Below are 18,656 nucleotides of genomic sequence, written 5' to 3'. Positions count from 1 at the left end.
TGCCAGATGTCTGGCAGCGTTTAGTTCTTATCCCTGGGAAGCCGCATGGCTCGGGAGTGAAGAATGATGCTCAGAGACCAGGGTGATGGGGGAACACGCCTACCGGGAGAACCTCTAGGTCGCTAAACAGGACAGTTAGGGCTAGAGGTGGCCTCACCAGATCAGGAGTAAGCCCGCCCTGCTACTGAACCAGTTCTGTGCAGGGATCGAGCATCCAGCTACATTAATATGACAGCAATGGGGGCTTTAGACAGAGGCTCCCAATCCAGCACTATTCACCACCCTGAAATACACTGAAAACTGTAAGCGGGGGGGGAGCTTCCTGGCTATTGCATCTAAAGAGTTTTTCTGCTTATTCAGGGCCAACTGGAGGGAAGAGACCAGGATTATATTTTTCCCCTTCAGCACTTGGGTTTCCAGGGTTTTTTTGGTTTGAAAAGCTTTATTTTTAATGCATCTGAACAGCCCCACAGCTGTCGCCCAAGCAGGCGGCTTCCAGGGAGAGATTGCATCAAGATTCGGCAAACCAGGCAGTGAGTTAGCTGCAGCCACCTGAGCTCGAGGGGTGGGGAGAGGATGTCAGGGAGGAGCTGGCTAGAACACCAAAGGGCAGCGGCTTGGTAGTAGTCAGGTGTGAACCAGGGCTGGCAGTTTGTGCCAAGCAAATGCAAAGCAGAGAGAACTCCTCGTTTGCTCGCGTAAGGTCAATTTGCAGCGAGAATAGTGGGACTTTCAGGAAGGCTGGGGCTGCCTCAGGAAATGGAGGGGATTTTTTTATTTCATTTGTCAGCACATACGTTGTTTGGTCATTGGCTTTTTCTCTCCCCTCCCCGATCTGGCAAAGCTGCTCCGCAAACCTGCCAAGCTGGTTGAAGCCTTGCGGGGCAGATTTCAGCCGTGATTTCAGGGAAATTTGCAGCAGCATCCGGAGACACTGACATATGCGAGGTAGCACAGTCCAGGCCTAACCCAGCCCTTTGGCTTTCAGCTAAGCTCTGTCACGCCCCCTCCCTGAACATCCTACATTATCCAGGTTTCGTCTCCCAGCCTCTCTCCTATGGCTCTAATGGCATCTGCCTAACAGAGTTCCTTTAGCACTGGCAAGATTGAAGGGCCTCACCTTGCTACTTTCCAGAGCTGGAGGCTCTCTCATAAGTCACCGCAGGTTACCCCAACGCCACACCTGCCTCCTTTACTCACCTATGATGTCCTCCTGGTTCACGGCTGTTTCTTTCTCCTGCCTCTGTGCCCCTGCTCTCCTGCTCTCTAGTCGTGTCTCCACTTCTCCCATCTCAGGGGCACGTACTTTATACAGCCACCGAGAAGCCTCCCTAAAACCCAACCTTCCTCCTCCCTACTCCAGAACCTTTTAGTACCAGCCTCAGGGCTTCGTCTCAGCTGAGGGGCTCTTTAGCCAGGGACCATTAGCAGCTGTCCCCCATTCAGCCTCTCTCGCCCCCACAGCTTGTCTCCTTTGCCCCACCTACTTGCTGCCCCATCACAGGCTTCGACTGCTGTTCCAAGTGCAAGGGGGGGATTATTTTTACTTACTGCCGGCCCAGTAAAGGGAGCGTGATCACAGTTCTCCTGCCACGACTGGTTGAGGCTCTGGACAAACTCTTGGAAGAAAGCATGAGACTGGTTGAAGGTGGAAAATCCCAGGATGTTAACCCTGTCATCCAGAAAGCTGTCCAGTTGCTGGAGCGAGAACTCCTAAAGCATCCCAGCAAACAGAAAAGAGCATTAGGAGGCAGCGGCAGATACTTCAAAGGCTCACAGTGTGAATGAAGGGAGGGATGGCTCTCAAAGAGGGCTGGGAGGACTTGCAGATGGGGTTTACCACCTCTAGATCGGCAGTTTAAATCCGCCAGGCCCAGGCAACTGGTAACCAAAGGTCAGCGTCATACGATGGCTGTTAATTGGCCGTAACGTGAAGGCGGGTGGATCCCTCTCTCAAGCTCTTAATGGGCACATGCGCTAAGCCCACCCCCACAAGTGGCAAGCTGTGCAGAGAGGCCAAAGACTGGCTGGGTTTTGGCACCTCCCTTCTCATTCCCTTGCGGTGGGTGCTCTGGAGCAGAGCTGAAGCCCGCTGGAAAGAGGGAAGCTTGTGTAGTAAAGCACAGCAGTCTCATGCCCGAGAAACATGGTCGATACAATGTCAAACTGAGTGCTGAAAAGGGCCGTGCCGTGCCCAGCTGGGCCACGGGGGTGCCACTCTGTGTGGCCCCCTCTGGCACAGCAGCATCACCCCTCTGCGCAGTAAGAGAACCAGTGCGACGCGAGGGCTAGGGAGGGAGATACTGGAGTCTTTCAACTGAATGGGTAAACAGTTAGGACAGTCAGAGAGAAGCCCAATCCAAAGGGGTCGGAGTTCTGTATGGGGCAGACAGCCCAACTCAAGGAGGCACCAGGCCCTTGCAACAAAATTTTCTCTCCATGCAAATGTTTCTGCTCCTGTACATTCCTCCCAAGCCCCTGTGGCACCTGCCACCACCCAGGCAGTATCTTTCTGTCGACAAATAAAGACCCTCGGCATCCAGGCCTGTCACTCCGGCACATTTAGTGCTACATCCACTCCAAAAATGGCTCCCTTAACTCTGCAATCTGCTTTGATGGAGAGATGCAGTCCTGGGCCAGCCCTCCCTGCTAATCCCCTCCATGGCTTGCTTCTCCAAAAGGCCCAACGGATCGCTGCACTTTTCAGACAGAGAGAGGAGCCCAAGCCACAGAACGGCTCCTGTCCCTAGAGAGATCTGTGACCACGCTCAGTTTCCAGGCTGCAGCACTCATCTGGGAATCACAAGTGTTCCCTGCTACGGCTGAGAGCTCCGGACAGGTACAGTGCAAGGTATACAGCTGTCCATCCAAACTGAGGGAGGATTTCCAGCCCTTCTGGGGTGACAGACCATGGCGGCCCTTGTCTAGATGGAACCTTATGCTATTTCATTACCTCCTGTTTCTAGCCTCTGTAATAACCATTAACTGGGCTCTGGCCCGGGGTGCAGATACTGTTGAGTTGACCCCCAAGGACCATTGCTGCCACTTTCCAGATAGGCAATTTCAGGGGCTTTGCCCGATGTTACAAATGGGACTTTCATTTAAACATAAAACCAGTTTAACCAGTCCCACTGCACAGGGCCAGCCTGGATTGTCTCCACCTCAAAGCCCTACTTCTTCAGGCACACGGGAATCGGTTGGGGGGGAGGGTGCAACCCAAGGCCCTTGGCCCTTGTGATACTGGGGAGAGAGTAAGATGGGAGCAGGGCAGGTGGTCTTGCTGTTAGTGCCAGAGACTGGGAGTCAGAAAGCCTCTGGTCTATTCCTAGCTCTGCTACCGACTTGCTGGATGACCTTAGTCAGGTCACTTTACATCTCTGTGCCTCAGTTTGTCCATCTGTAAAAGGGGAAAATACCACCTCCCTCACAGAGCTTGTGACACTTCATTGATGACAGCCCACTGGGATACTCAGACAGAAGTTACTAGAGAATGTTTTTACTTAGCTTATAAGTTCGTTAGGGGCAGGGAACATCTTTTTGTTCTGTGTTTGTACAGCACTGAGCACAATGGGGCCCTGGTCCATGGCTGGGGCGCTTCGGTGCTCCAGCTATACTAATAACACATAGAAATAAAGGCAAAGCAGTAGAGCTTTATTCCATTGATACCCACAGGGGAAGCAGTGGTACCAGAAAAACATGGGGGAGTTCTTAGTTCTCCTTGGGAGACACAGGTGCCGTCTTTCTTTCCTTTTGCTAATTGCTAAAAGGTAGATAGAAGGCAGTGGTTACAGGTTTGGAAGCTGCCAGAAACCCTTTCCCTCCCAACACTAATACAAATTCCCTCTTGCTTTGTGGAACGGGAGTTTTCAGCCAGTCGTGCCCTTTGTGTGCGTGCGCGCATGGGAACAGTATGTCATTGAGTCAAAGACGTGGAATTACAAGGCTCCTCCAGCGCGGTGAACTCCTAGGAGGATGAGATTCGACACAGGATTAAATGTCTTTTGGACTCAAATGCACGAGCGTTAGGTAACATGAAATTGCCTGTGAACTATTGATGCATTTGACTGATATTATCCTCCTGCCTCCCTGGCAGGTTATCCATTTACTCACTGCACCCCTGTCAACCTGCAGAACAAGGGCAGATGGCTAATGAGAGTCAGGGCCTGAGGAGATTCTGTATGCAGGCGGTGTGGTGAGCAGCATGCCAAACCCCCCAGAAAACAACACCCTCCACACAGCTGGAACCAGGGGCAGGAAGGCAAAACGTTTGAGGCACAATGGACCCAATCCTGAAAGGTGCCCTTAGTGCTTGCTGGCTTTGTGGTGTTGGTGGGGAAACTGAGGCACATGTTCGCAGTGCCGGCAGATCTCCAACTGAAGCCAACGGGAGCTCAGGACTCATGAAAATCAGCCCCTTTAAGGTGTCTTGGGATGGACCTACCAAAAATGGAGGCATCCAAAAATCTGGATTTTTTTTTTAAACTGGCCTCTGACGTTGATTTGAGGGCATTCAGCACCTTGCAGAATTGGTTCCCTAGTCATACTAATACCCAGCTTTTATCGAGAACTTTTCATCTGTAGATCCCAAGCCGCTCTGTAAAGGAAGTCAGCATCATTATGCCCCTTTTACAGACAGGGAAACTGAGGTATACAAAGGTGATGTGACTTGTCCAAGGTCACCCAGTGGCAGAGAATTGAAGCCAGATACCCTGAACACCAAATCAGCACTCTATCCACTAGGCACCACTGCCTCCTTTGCTGACTAGCCCGTAGGCACCTGCTGACAAAACAGAGACACAAATTCGCTCCAATTAATGTCAACAAAAGACTTTTCCGGCTCAAATTATGTTGAGACTTTTCACTACATGGCTCTCTCTCTTTTTCTAGGCTAACCTCCAGCTGTTAAAAAACAAGTCTCTGTTTATCCATCACATTCAGAAGGCACTCATCACCGTGGCATCTGGGCACCGAATGGCCTGTACATAAAACCCATGCAGATGCCAGCCCAGCCACCCCGAATCCCCCTGGCCCCACCTCCAACCCCAGCCACCTCTCAGAAAGGTTTTTCTGCAGCTGTGCTCATGAAAATTCTGTGCACCCAGGTCACAGATAAGTAAATGAATGGAGAGTTGACTCGAGAATGAGATGTGGATTAAACAGTCTCTGTAGGAGATGCTTCATTTGGAATGGGATAAGAGGGATTTGGTGAGGCCAGGGGAGCAGTGGAGGGCATAGAGGTGACAGCGCCTGACTGATTTAGCAACTGCCTGTTCAGCCTCCGTCCCTTATTTTTTTTTTTTCTTACATGGCCACTGATGCTGCTTGACATTTTCTGATCCACGTTTTCCAAACACAAACTGATTTGCAATTCAAGGCCTGTGCTGCCCAGCTGATTTCCCGAGCTTGAAGACCCATCACTCAGCTCCGCTCTAGCTACCGCCAGCCAAAGGCAAGGTGTGGGTTTTCAATGCCTAGCTGCGTCTGGAGTGGTTCAGCACTGTTGCTTTCTGCGTGCCGGTGCAAGGCACATGGGAGTACGGGGGAGGCTGCTCTTAGAGACGGTGCTGGCTAGGTTCTTATATGGCCCCTTTCACCACAGCACCTCACGTGCCTGAATGGATTTAGCCTCACGAGAGGTAGGGAATGATTATCCCCATTTTAGAAACAGAGAACTGAGAGCTTAAATGGTTTGCCAAAGGTCACGTAGGGAGTCTGGAGAAGAGCCAGGATTTGAACCCACGTCCACCAACAACCCTTAAGATCTACCTCAACTTGCTACATAGAAGTAAAAGGTGTTAACACTACAGAAGGTGTCTACACTACAGAAAATGTCAAAGTTAGGTCAGGGTTAGCTAACCCTGATATCACTTCAACCACTTCTCTTATCTATGGTGCTTCTATGGCTCCTATTACAAGAATATCTGAGCACCTCATATACTTTACTGCATTTATCCTCACAACATCCCTAGGAGATAGGGAAATGCTGTTATCCTTGCTGTACATATGGGAAACTGAGGCCCTGAGAGGCAAAGTGACTTGCCCACAGCCACCCAGGAAGTTTGTGGCAGAGCATGGAATTGCAGCTGGATCTTGCAGGTCCCAGCCTAGCACTCTAACCGCTGGACCAACCTTCCTCTCTTTGGGCTTCTCAATCCCCGTTCAACCACTGCTGAGCCATTTGAAGGCCAGGGCTAACACATCTGTCAGTGGTATTAGTATAATATGAGGTTACATACTATGCTATCGTCATACATCATGTTCTACATTTTGAGTAGGCCAAACCAATGCCTGGGATCAGAACTCCAAACCCTCATGGAAAGTTTGGATCAGAAATTTGCAGCTGGGACCCACCTCTCTGTAGGATGCAGCTGCGGGCTAGTCACTTTCTGGGGTGGGGGGGGGGATGCAATTCACTCCTAGCACCTCTCTGCTTATAATGGCGAATTGGAAGGATCCTTGAGGTGCACAGGATGCTACTGGTTTGCTGGCACAACCTGCCTTCCCTTTCAGTCATTGGTGCCTTTGTTCTCTCCTGTCTGTGCTGAGGGCCTGTGCCTTTGCAGGTTGGAAGATTGCATGTCATGTAATAGCTCCCAAGAGCAAGGAGCTGCTGAGAGACTAATTCATATCTGTCAGCAAATTCTATTTAGTGGGATACTCCAAGCCCTTAAACCTGCCAGTCCAGCCTTCCCAGCCTCCTTTTCTGTGCTGCCTCTCATTGATTGATCACCTTGGCCAGAGACCGGTCACTTGTCCTTCACAGCAAACTCTGCACTCCCAATACCGCTCTCGGGACAAGAACTCACACACCAACACTTTCATAACCACGTGCGCTCATACAAGAGATGCCTTTGGTCGTCTGGTTACCAGATGAACCCACAAGCAGCTGCAAATGACAGGCAAGTAAATACACTCATGCGCCCACACACTGACCAGGACATAAACAATATAACCTTTCACAGATTGGTTTCTCCCAGGAATAAAATAAAATAAAAATCTGTACTCTGAGATCTTGCAAAGGACGGTACAATGGAAACACGAAGAGCTATACTACCTCTCCTGCACTGAGCCTCAAAGCAATCCTGGGATGTGGCTAAGTCTTGGTGTGATCCTTATCTTACTCGGAGGGAAACTGAGGCACAGAGCCATCAAGGCTAAAAATATCAAGTGTCCACTCATTTTTAGGCACTCGAGTCAAGACTCCTTGGGTCAAACTTTCAAAGGTGTTGAGCACCCTCAGTGTCCGCTAACTTCATGGGACTGGGAACAAGGGAAGGGTGCTGGAGGTCAGAAAATCAGGCCCGGAACGTCTGAAGTTGGGCACCCAAAATTGATGGAACCTTCTGAAAATTGAGGCCTTACAAGTGAATTGCTCAGTGCATCTGTAGCAAAGTCAGGGACTAGAACTCAGGTCTTCTAATTTCCAGTCCATGGCTTTACCCATAAAACGTGTACAGTTAAATAATGACACGGCACGCTCTATTTTCAAAGCGCTAGGCACCCGTTCACTAATTGAATAGAAAGGGGTTCCCTGGGAGACAGCACTGTAAGGAATTATTACAGGCCGAATTACAGGTAACCTGGGTTTCTGTTCTTCATGCAGTGCTTGGCCTGCATCCTCAGACCTAACCCTTTAGCTCATCTGGAGAAGCTGTCTAATAAAAACAGCACTGCCGGCCTCCGTAAGTCACATTTTCAGCGTGGGGAGCTTGAACTTGGTGGCTGTGAATTATGAGCTTGAGATTTACAGAGATTTCTTCAGTCTGTGGGAATATAAACCCATCACCAGGTTTCAGCATCTTGCTCCACACAAGTCTCTGACTCACTAGTCTCTGCTCCACTACATGCATCCGACGAAGTGGGTATTCACCCACGAAAGCTCATGCTCCAAAACATCTGTTAGTCTATAAGGTGCCACAGGACTCTTTGCTGCTTTTACAGGTCCAGACTAACACGGCTACCCCTCTGATACTTGACTCACATACGATGATTAAAGGCCTGATCTGAACTGGGGCTAAACACTCACAATCCTCACTAATTTCAGCCCATGCTGGGGATGTGGCCGCTGTACTACTTGGATTGGAGCCTTATTTAAAACTCTGCTCTCAACTTGCTAGGTCTGTCCATTCTCTTTCTATTATAAAATAGCGTCAATGTACTGCCCTCACATTGTCTCTTTCAGCACAGTCTCTCAAAGCACGTTGTTCATTCACTAAGCTCCGCATTCACTCCCAACAGGTAGCGGTGGTATTATGACCACTTTACAGATGAGGAAATCAAGGCACAGAGTTGCTAAGGAGCCGAACCAGCTTCAGTTGAAATAATGGAAAAACTCCCGTTGACTTCAGTGGTGGCAGAATGCGGCCTAAGACCATAATCCATTGCTGTTCAGCGATGCTCTTAAAGCAGGTACTTAGCTTTAAGTGTGATGGCCAGGGCTTGCACTGGGGCCTCCAGAGCTAAAAGCATAAGCTAAGGAGCCCAGCTCTATAGCTGGGCAGCGTAACAATCCATATTCTCTGCGGCCCGGCAAAGAGGGAGAACCCTAACACACACTCAAAAGTGGACCACACAAACAAATCCCACTGAAATCAATGAGACTCAATTAATAACACTAGTCACCGCGATTCCAAGAACCTGTTGACTATCACAGCTTGTACTAATGGGTCTTCGCATGGCTCCAGAGAGCAATTTGGGAAGAAGAGTATTTACTGCACTGACCACAGAGCCATTTCCCTGCTTGATTTAAGTGAGCTGCACTTTGTTTCTCTGCCTGGCGCTCTGCTGCCAGCTGCCCAAGGGGTTCTTAAAGTCATGGACACCCACCCTTATGGCGTGGTGCCATGCCATGTGCTCAGACTCGAAGGTCGACTCAAAAATATTTGTCTTGTGCAGATTTTGTTTCAGAGCCTCTCTGTAAAGTTCCATCTGCCCTCCATGCTTACAGTTGCCAGAGCTTAATTTTGAATACAGAATTTGTTTTTCTAGATGAGTCTCAGGCACATGAATGACATTACCCGTCCCTTTCAGTTGGACACAAATCAACTGAGTCTCAATTCCAACTGAACCAGCTTTTGCCAAGACTTCTATGTTGGACGCCCGCTCCTTCCATTCGATACCCAGCGGTTGTCATAGGGGTCTCTAATGGCAACTGTCAAGCTTTTTAACGTGCCATTGATAAAGGGTCCATCTTTCACACCCGTAGAGCAATGTTGTGAGGACAACAGCATTATACCCTTAGACTTTTGTCTGTAGACATATTCCGTGTTGCTTCCAGATCATGCGCGGTGCTGGCTTTCTGAATTCACGCATCCACTTCATGACTGTTTGTCGCTTCATTATTTAACATGCTGCAGAGGTAAGTGAATGGTTTAACGGCTTTAAGCATCATATCTTCCAAGCATATTGCTGGATCTTCGTAAAGTTGCTGAGGAACTGGGTGATACATAACCTCAATTTTCATTCAGCTGATGGTAAGGCCAAAGTTACGAGCCGCCACAGCAAAGCGGTTTGTGAGATCTTGTAGTGCTGTTTCAGAGTGTTCCACAAGGCACAGTCATGGGTGGAGAGCAGTTCCTGGATCAACACTTCCATCACCTTGTTCTTCGCATGTAGTTTAGAGAGATTGAAGAGCTAGACAGTGCGAAAGCATAGAAAGATGCCGCTTGAAGAACCATGGAGGGCTTCCTCTAGCATCACAGTGAAGAATAAGCCAAAAAGGCTAGGAGCGAGGAGGATCCTTGCTTCACCCCAAACCTGATTGGAAATGGGTCTGTTAAATCACCAGTGAGACTTAAACACGTGCGTAAATGCTTTACTGAATCGGAGCCTAAGGTCCAGAGCCTCAATGGGATTTGGGCTCCTACCTTCCATAGAAATCAATGGAAGGTAGGAGCCTAAATACCTTTGGGGTTCTGGTGCTAAATGACTTGTGCATGATCCCAATGGCAGAGCCAAAGATGGAGCAAGCGAGTCAATTTCAGGTCTTCTCTAGCCACTACACACACTGCCTCAGTGTAACACTGATCAAGGTTGATCACGGTCTTGGGATTTTTCTTCGACCAATTCCTATCTAAGGTATGCATCCCCTCCTCGCCACAAGTTCCACATACAATGGCTTATCACTAACAGTGAGAGGGAGCGGAGAGCAGGGCTTAGGTGGGCAGACCAGGAGTCAGGACACCTGGGTTCTGTTCCCAGCCTGGGCTGAGTGACCTTGATCAAACCACCTCTACTCTCTCTGTTGCCCAATTTCACCTAGCTCACAGGGGAGTTGAGAGACTTAATTAATATTTACAAAGAGATCCAAGAGCCTTGGTTGAAAGGCATTAGGCAAGAGTATTATTGCTATTGTAATAACCCGATGATAGGTACATGTATTTTAAACTCAAGGCTCAGAAGCCTTGGGATTTATCTGCATTGTCACACTGCTGATCTCACATCAGTGATTGGCTTCTGGTAATTGCTTATCTCTTAATGTCGAGAAGGACAGTTTGCTATTGTTAGTTTCCCTGTGTCAGCTACTGAGTGCCTTCCATTTCTATCAATTTGGCCGGCAATATTGTTCTGCGTTCCCTTTGCGTGCACAGAAACTCGCTCCTTTGCGAGATGCTTATCATACTTTTAATAAACCAGGTCACCCGGAGAAGCAAAGAAACAGGGTCACCTCCCACCCTAGGAAGAATTGCCAGGATTTGCTCTTTTTGATTGCAGTGACACTGAGACCTTGACACACGTGTCTCTCTTCCCCGATTGATTACTGTAAAGGCTTCATTGGATTTCCAGATTTGCTGATTAGTAGCCTCCAAATGGTCCTCAAAAGCTGCTGCTGCCTGGGTCTGAGATTAGATTATGGGTAGAGCCTTACCAAGTTCACGGCCTTGAAAAACGTGTCCCCCGTGAAATCTGCTCTTTCGTCTGCTTTTACCATATACTATACAGATTTCACAGGGGAGACCAGCGTTTCTCAAATTGGGGGGCCTGACCCAAAAGGGAATTTTGGGGGGGGGTCACAAGGTTATTTTAGGGGGAGGTCATGGTATTGCCACTCTTACTTCTGCACTGCTGCCTTCAGAGCTGGGAGGCCGGAGAGTGGTGGCTGCTGACTGAGGGCCCAGCTCTGCAGGCAGCAGCACAGAAGTAAGGGAGGCAATACCATACCAGGCCATCCTTACTTCTGCACTACTGCTGGCAGCGGCTCTGCCTTCAGAGCTGGGCTCCCGAACAGCAGCCGCTGCTCCCCAGCTGCTCAGCTCAGAAGGCAGCGCCGCTGCGAGCAGCAGCGCAGAAGTAAGGGTAGCAGTACCGCAACCCCCACCCTCACCCCTTGAACACCATGAAATTTCAGATTTAAATAGGTGAAATCATGAAACTTACTATTTTTTAAATCCTATGACTGTGAAATTGACGAATATGGACCATGTATTTGGTAGGGCCCTAATTATGGGACAGATTCCCAGAAGGCATAAATTAGCCAAATTCCAATGCCTTCAGTGGAATCACTCTGATTTACCCCAGCTGCGGATCTGGCTCATTGACTTCAGTGGCATTAGGCTGATATCCTTCAGCTGGGGATCTGCCCTGCGGGGCCAGAATATATTGGCCTCTTTCTTTTGTCTTTCTGTTTGTGTATGAGGGGGCTGGAAGAGTATTTAATAATGGCTCAGATCCTGAATTCCTTACTCCATCTTCATTGAGGCAAAACTCCCGTTGATCTCAATAGCAGTTTTTCCCAAGTAAAAGCCGAGTAAGGACCTTGGGGATTTGTTCTAACAATTTATACTTTGAAGTTGCACAGCAGTTTTTATGCAAGGATCTGAAGGTACTTTACCAACATGAGGCCAGATCCTCAGCTAGTGTAAACTGGAATACCTCTATTGACTTCAATGATGACTTGATTACTTCTTGAGATCCCTTCCCGCCCTATGTTTCTGTGATTCTATGCCCCTCTATAGCAGGGTATGCTCACCACCATGGCGCCTCCTGTTGGTTGCTCCGGGAATTATCTCTGTCCAGCTCTGGAGCACCCTCTGCAGGTGTTGTCTCACCTGTTGTCTGCTCTGCTGTTTGTCTCCACCACCGGGACACACGTTGTTCTCCGGACCATAGTGTCCTCTTCACGACACTGGCCACTACTCCATTCTCGTGTGTGTGTGTGTCCGTCCGTCCGTCCTTCGGCTTTCCCCTGGCTCAGTGGCCAGCCACAACCCAAAGTATAGCCCCTCACTCAGGGGCAGGTTGCAGTCTGTGTCAGCCATGCCCCTCCGCAGCCAGGTGCAGTGTCAGGGGAGAAGGGGGACCAGGCCTGCCCACTACTCTGGGTCCCTACCCAGGAACCCTCTGGCGGCAGCCTCTCTCTGCCCTCCTTCTCTCCCCTTGTCTGCCTATCTTCCCTGGGCCACTTTCCCCTTGGCCCTTGTACCTTCTTGACCCTTTTTAGCAGGGGCCGCAGCCTGGCAGATACCGGGCCAGAGCTGTCCTCTGCTCTCCTGAGCCTGCCCAGCACTGCTCTGTCCGCGGTGTTACCTCAACTCAGGAGCCAGTCCTCCCACCCTTGCTAGTCAGGGAGAGACTGCCCTCTCCTCTCTGCTTCAGCCTTTATATAGGGCTCAGCCTGATCCTGATTGGCTGCCTCTTTCTTGGCCCTGATTGGCTCTCCACAGGCCCTTGCTGATTGGTTGCCGATCTGCGCAGCCTCTCTAGCCTGTTACAGCCCTTTTTCTCATGGGCTGCCCTACTACACCCTCACTCCACAATCTATGAAAATGAACAAATGGACACACCGGACATCAATGTAATTACACTGGCCATGGGTTGATTTTATGAATGGGACACTTGAATTTTGCACAGCTTTGTCTCTTAAGATACTCAGTTCCTCCTAAACCTGGGGCACCCTTCCCAATGAAAGCATGTTAGTCCTCTCCTATGTTAGGTGTAACATCAGGAGAAGACCTGCCTTTGGAATCTGATGCTCTCCCCTCTGTGGATTTTGTTGTCTTCAAGGTCCATAAATGCTGAACTGCTGAGCCTGTTAATCATTTCTAAGTTGCTCTAAAAAACATATTTATTTGGTCACTAAAGTGTACAGGATTATGCTAAATGCGTTATGGCTTTTTTGAATGGCTCAGTTCGCTTACAATATATTGACTGAGTCAATAATGGTATAATAAACCACAAGTGAAAAATCAATTTTCCTGGCAGAAGAAAGTCATTTGAATGAGAACTTTTTGCTTTTTTTTTTTCCCTGTGGGTTCACTCAGACATATGGGGTCATTTGAGTATTCTGGGAGTTGTAGTCTTAATGACCTTCAAAAGTAGGGTTTCTTGGGGTCATTACCTTTATTGACAGTTGGATCTCAAAAGTTCCAAAATTTCTAAGCAGAAGAGCACCCAAAACTTCCAATCCTCCTCCCAAATTCATCCAAACACTCCAGACCCCTTGAGACCAAAAGCAAGTCTCTGGTGCAACTCCGCTGAATTTAATGGAATTGCACCCGGGATGAATTAGGTCCTTTTGTGTCTGTAGAACTGGGACTGGAAATAGGAGAAGAGGGACTGAGGTTTTTCAAACTCATTAAGGGATTTAGACATCCCCCATTAAAATGAATGGGAGTTGTCTCTCTAAATCTCTGAATCAGCCTGGGAAGCCCCAACCAGGATCTTTTCATCAGGCACCAAGTCTGGAGAGAAGTCTCTCACTCGGACGGCACTCCGGGGAACGGGAAGTTGTGAGGCCACTGCCACATTAAACATATTGGGGGAAACAAGTTAAATACTTCTCAAACCTCAGCAAAGTTAATTTCAGATTTATTGTACCAGCAAGGGGTACGGAGAGCTTCCTCCACAGGCCAACTCTTCTATAATTGCCCACGAGAAGCTTTCTTACACTCTCCTTGGAGACTGGATTGGAGGCACCAATGGTGTGATTGGATATATGGCAATCCTCATGTTCCTATGAATTCTAAGCGATGCTTTGGGCCACTTGTATTTTAACTGAGTTGTCATTCTTAACCCCAATGGGCGAAATTCACCCCAGGGCAGAGTGCCTACCTAAGACCCCCCACACCATTCAGACCCCTAACATAGGGAGAAGTTGAAATAGTATAAAGGGCCTTGTCTGGACCCTTTGCACCAGAATGAACTCCACCCAAAGACACGAATTCGAGATTGCCTCTGCAACATTCAAATTTGGAAGGATGTTTATATCAGTTTGGTTCCGGCCCATCATCTTTTTTATTATTTGTATCACAGCAGAGCTAAGTTGCCCCAGCTAAGATCAGAGCCCTATCAAGCAAGGCACCAGGCAAATGCATAGTAAGATTCATCCCAAGGAGTTTACAGCATAAATAGACACGACAGACAAAGAGTGGGAGGGGAAACAGAGGCAGTGAGAGGTGAAATAACTTGCCCAAAGTCACGTAGCAGGTCAGTGGCAGAACCAGGAATAAAAATCTAGTCTCTTCACTCCCAGTCAAGTAGCCTAATTCACTATACCACTTTAGGAGCCTTCAGGAGGCAGGCATGAGATAAACATAAGTGGAGGTAAAGTGATTTACAAACTAAAGCTGAAATTTTTTGAAGCTGTCTATGGGATTTAGACACTAGATTCCCATGAATTTCTAACTGGGCATCCAAACCAATTAGGCAGTTTTGAAAATCTCACCTTTTATATAGAAGAATCTTTTCCCTTCACTGAAACCCCCTCCCCCGACAGATTTACGCCAGCTCTGACAGTGGAACAAAGCAGCAGTTATCAGGGCACAGCAACACGACACAATACTGTCAGAGAACAAAACAACATACAAAGAATATACTGTCTGACTCCAGGCGCTACTAAAATTCCTTCACACCTTCCCTCTTGTACTAGTAATTTTAATAGTTTCAATTATTTCCATCTAATCTCCCTGATAAATGTTTTGAAATTTAAATCCAGCCTCGGGTCCATATATTATTTTTTTTTAAGGCCAAAACAACAACAAGAAGCTACATGGAATTAATGAGCTACAAGGAATTAATTCCATCACAGGGTTTTGGAGACATCCAAAGCCTCTCGTGATCTGCTCTGGTGGTTTCAAATATTTCTAGGGCTAGGACATGCAATTATTTCCTTGCAATTCATGGTAGCTTATCTGCAGTGCTCTAGCTACGCATCGTCCTTATTATTATTATAAATCAAATGCCAACATGTCTGCATTTTCTTCCCCCCAAATGGTTATCAAGTCAAGTTTCTCTGCCAAACAAATTTTTTTAATTAGGAGTTTTAGTTGCTATGGACTAGACTCGGACTTGGCCAGCATATCCACAGAAGCACTCAGGAAGGAGTAAGGCTCCCCTCCCCTATATGCCCCTGCAAGACCTACATGGGTCTGGATGCACACAGATGCCTGCTTACTTTCTGCTCCTGGAACACATGGGTGGGGAGTGACGGGGAAAGGAGTGGAATTTTATCCCCAGCCAGCCAGCGCACCCAGGTAAGACAATGGAGTCGGCACCTGCTATTGGGTCAGCAGCAACTAGCTACAAGAGGGAAGCTGAAGGGTGTGTGTGTGTCTCTGAGATGCCACTGCTGTTGGGACCACTCCCAGGACTATGTGAAGCTGCCACAGATTCCAGCACAGGGCTCTGGCTCTACTCCCTGTTTTCTCTCTTTTTTACATTTACACGGTCACTTTTCATCCCAGAAGAAATCAAAGCGCTTGGCAAATTTGTACATACGCAGAGAGCACCACTGAAATGCAGCCACCTCTGGGTGGATGGTGAAAATCCTAGCGGTGTATAACACCTCATAAGCTAGTGAGGGGAGGGGAGACAATCCGGACAAGGCTACTGGAGAGGACTTTTACTTACAAAAAAGAGTGCTTACTGAGAGCCTTAATGTTCATGGGCCAGCCCAGATGATGATTTTTAAGCCCCCCCTCCCCCTTTGACAGGGTAACCACAGACAATTTAAAATCCCCCCCCCCAGGCTGGGGTGGGATGAGTGGGGGAGTGTGGTTCAAAAAGACAGGAATGGGACCAGGAATCAATGGAGACTTGGGTTCCAGTCCCAGCACTAACGCTGAGCTGCTATGGAACCTTGGGTAACTCATTTCTCCTCAGCGTGCCTCAGTTTCCCCATCTGGAAAGCAGGGATGACAACACACTCCTTGGAGATCTGTGGATGAAAAGTGCTACAGATAAACTCTTTTTCATTAGATTTGTTCTGATTCCTGGCCGAGCATGGGGAAAACGTGGCCAGCTCCTCACGATGACGAGATGTTTGCCCCATGGTTGGCTGGGGAAAGCCGATAATGAATTCACAGGTACCCATAAGTTATTCTATAGGTATTCACTTCGGAGCCCTTGCATCTAGCCCTCAGCCTATATGTAAATGCACAAAGGGCTGGGAGATCCCTCTGCCGGAGGTTGGCATCTGCTTTCACATGCCAAGCTTCCTCCCTACTGAATTGACTAATTAGTAGAGTTTAAGCTCTGTGAATCACTGATCATTATATGTAGCAGCCAGCCTCCCCACTCTAGCCGCTCTGTGCGGAAGCCATCCAGTCCCAGCAACCTGCCTCCATCCGGTGCCCCAGAGGAGAAAAGAAATAATATAGAGGTGCCTAACTGCCCATTGTTCAGGAAACACGTGTTGTAATGAGCTTAATGCCCGAAGATACGCCCTCCAGTTTCTCCTGCCTGTGCATAACTCAGCCTCCAAACCCCCCGTCCTTTCTCTTAGGTCTGATTATTTCCCCCAGCTCCCATTAGTTTCATATCCATGCCTTTAACTACATGTACTGGCAGTCCCTTGTTTGGCAGGTTCGTTCTCCATTTAAACCATCTTTCCGCCTGCTCTCCCAGAGAGCAGTTCACAGTGATTTTATCTTTTCTATTAGGCAGTGATTGCAAACCTCAGTAGGTTCATTAGCGGCTTGATAATCCCTCCAGATTTATTAGTTTAAATTGCTCGCTTCCATCTCTCATCCCCATTTAAATATTACTAATTTCCTTAAATATCTCTTCCATCTGCCCAGGTTTCGCCCAGCATCACCCTTCTTCTTAATGATCCCTGTCAAAAAGCCGGTCAGCTCTATTGAGAGCTGGTCTTTTTAACAAAGTGGAAAAATAAACTGGAGTAAATAGATACTCTTCTTGATTGATCTCAAGCAAGAGCGAATGGCTCTAGGATCCTCTTCTTTCTAACCTATTGCTCTAAACTGGGTTAGAGAAATTGGCTTCAGTTGCAAACTTCAGATCCAGATCAAGAGCCAAAACCTGAACTGCCCCTCATGCAAATTCAGAGGTGTTATTCATTTTTTGTATTGTGGTAGCCCACAGGAACTCCAGTCACAGATCAGGACCCCAGCGTGCTAGGTGCTGTACGGACACAGATCATTTATTATTTGTATTATGGTAACATCTACAAGTCCCTGACAAGCATCAGGGCCCAACTATGCTAGAAGTAACAAAGTCAACAATCTCAGCCCAGGAGAGCTTATGGCCTACAGAAGTCACAGAATGAGACAGGTACACCGGGTGGGGATGATATGGGGGGTTGGAGTTAGGCCCATCTCTACGGAGTATTACCACGGCCCATAGCACACAGCAGGGCTCACCTCAAGAACTGTTTAACACACACAATTTTGGGGTGTAGTTGACTTTCATAACAATAGAGCTGGTAATAATATATTGCACTTTCTCTCAAGGAACCTCAGGGTGCTTTCAGAACGCAAATAAATTAAGCTTCGCAACACACCCTGTGAGGCAGGAATTATTCTCCCTATCTACAGATGGGGAAACTGAGGCACAGAGCTGTTGAAGAGACGTGCCCAAGATCACACACCAAGTCACTGAAAGAGCCAGGAGTAGAAACCCAGGATTGTGCTCTAACTATTTGGCAACACAGCCTCTGTTAGAAATAGTGAGGATGAGTTTATGTTTAACCTGGTTGCATATTAGTTGTGGGAGAACCAGATCTACTAGGAAATTGGAAACAAAGAGTCCTGTGGCACCTTAAAGACTAACATGTATTGGAGCATAAGCTTTCATGGGTGAATACCCACTTGGTCAGATGCTTTCTCCAGATCCAGACTAACACAGCTACCCCTCTGATACTAGGAAATTTGAGTCCCTCAGTACAGCATTGGAACAGTGTTAGCTTTTGGAACCATCCAGTCTAGAACTGAGTAGATTTCACAAAGGCCTGAACAGTTAACTCATGAGGATGGGGAATGAATGGAATCAACTAAGCTGGGTGAGGGGTTTCCCTGGTCTTCTTCATTCTGGGTCGGGTTCCCTACAACCGAGAACTAACTCTAGATCTCAGTACTTGGAAGCCAGCTGGATTTGCTGGGATTAAGAATTAATCAGCCTGCTACTCTCCTGCAGTGAGGGCACAGTAGGGCTGATTTGCTCCATCCTGGCAGTCTGTAGGATTGCCAGACAACCCACAGTCCAACTACATTTAGCATCCAGGCCAACTTGTGGCAATGGGACGAGCCTCTTGGCCATTCTGTGACTGGAACACAAGCAGGTGGTTCTTTTTCACATTCGCCATCCCCTGGCTTCCTGGGACACAGGTTACTTGAAATGACAGACCATACAGAGATGATACCTGCACACACAATCCAACCCAATTTTCGGTGGGGTCTTGAGGCTCAGGCAGCTCTCAGTCT

At 48.2% G+C, this 18,656-nt stretch overlaps 1 protein-coding gene across 3 annotated transcripts in view; it reads right to left on the bottom strand.

Moving 5' to 3' along the window:
- The window catches only part of GRIK4 (glutamate ionotropic receptor kainate type subunit 4), a 305,039-nt gene that overhangs the window by 65,631 nt on the left and 220,752 nt on the right, over window positions 1–18,656 (bottom strand). For all 3 annotated transcript variants that reach the window (XM_044997260.1, XM_044997261.1, XR_006574932.1), the window contains exon 8: window positions 1,552–1,713. In XM_044997260.1, coding sequence (XP_044853195.1) covers window positions 1,552–1,713 — 162 coding nt within the window. The remainder of the gene's footprint in view (window positions 1–1,551; window positions 1,714–18,656) is intronic.

This window comes from Mauremys mutica, chromosome 22 (assembly GCF_020497125.1).
Source record: "Mauremys mutica isolate MM-2020 ecotype Southern chromosome 22, ASM2049712v1, whole genome shotgun sequence".
Taxonomy (NCBI): Eukaryota; Metazoa; Chordata; order Testudines; family Geoemydidae; genus Mauremys; species Mauremys mutica.
Note: the sequence above shows the minus strand (reverse complement) of the source record. Positions and strands in the feature narration are given on the sequence as shown.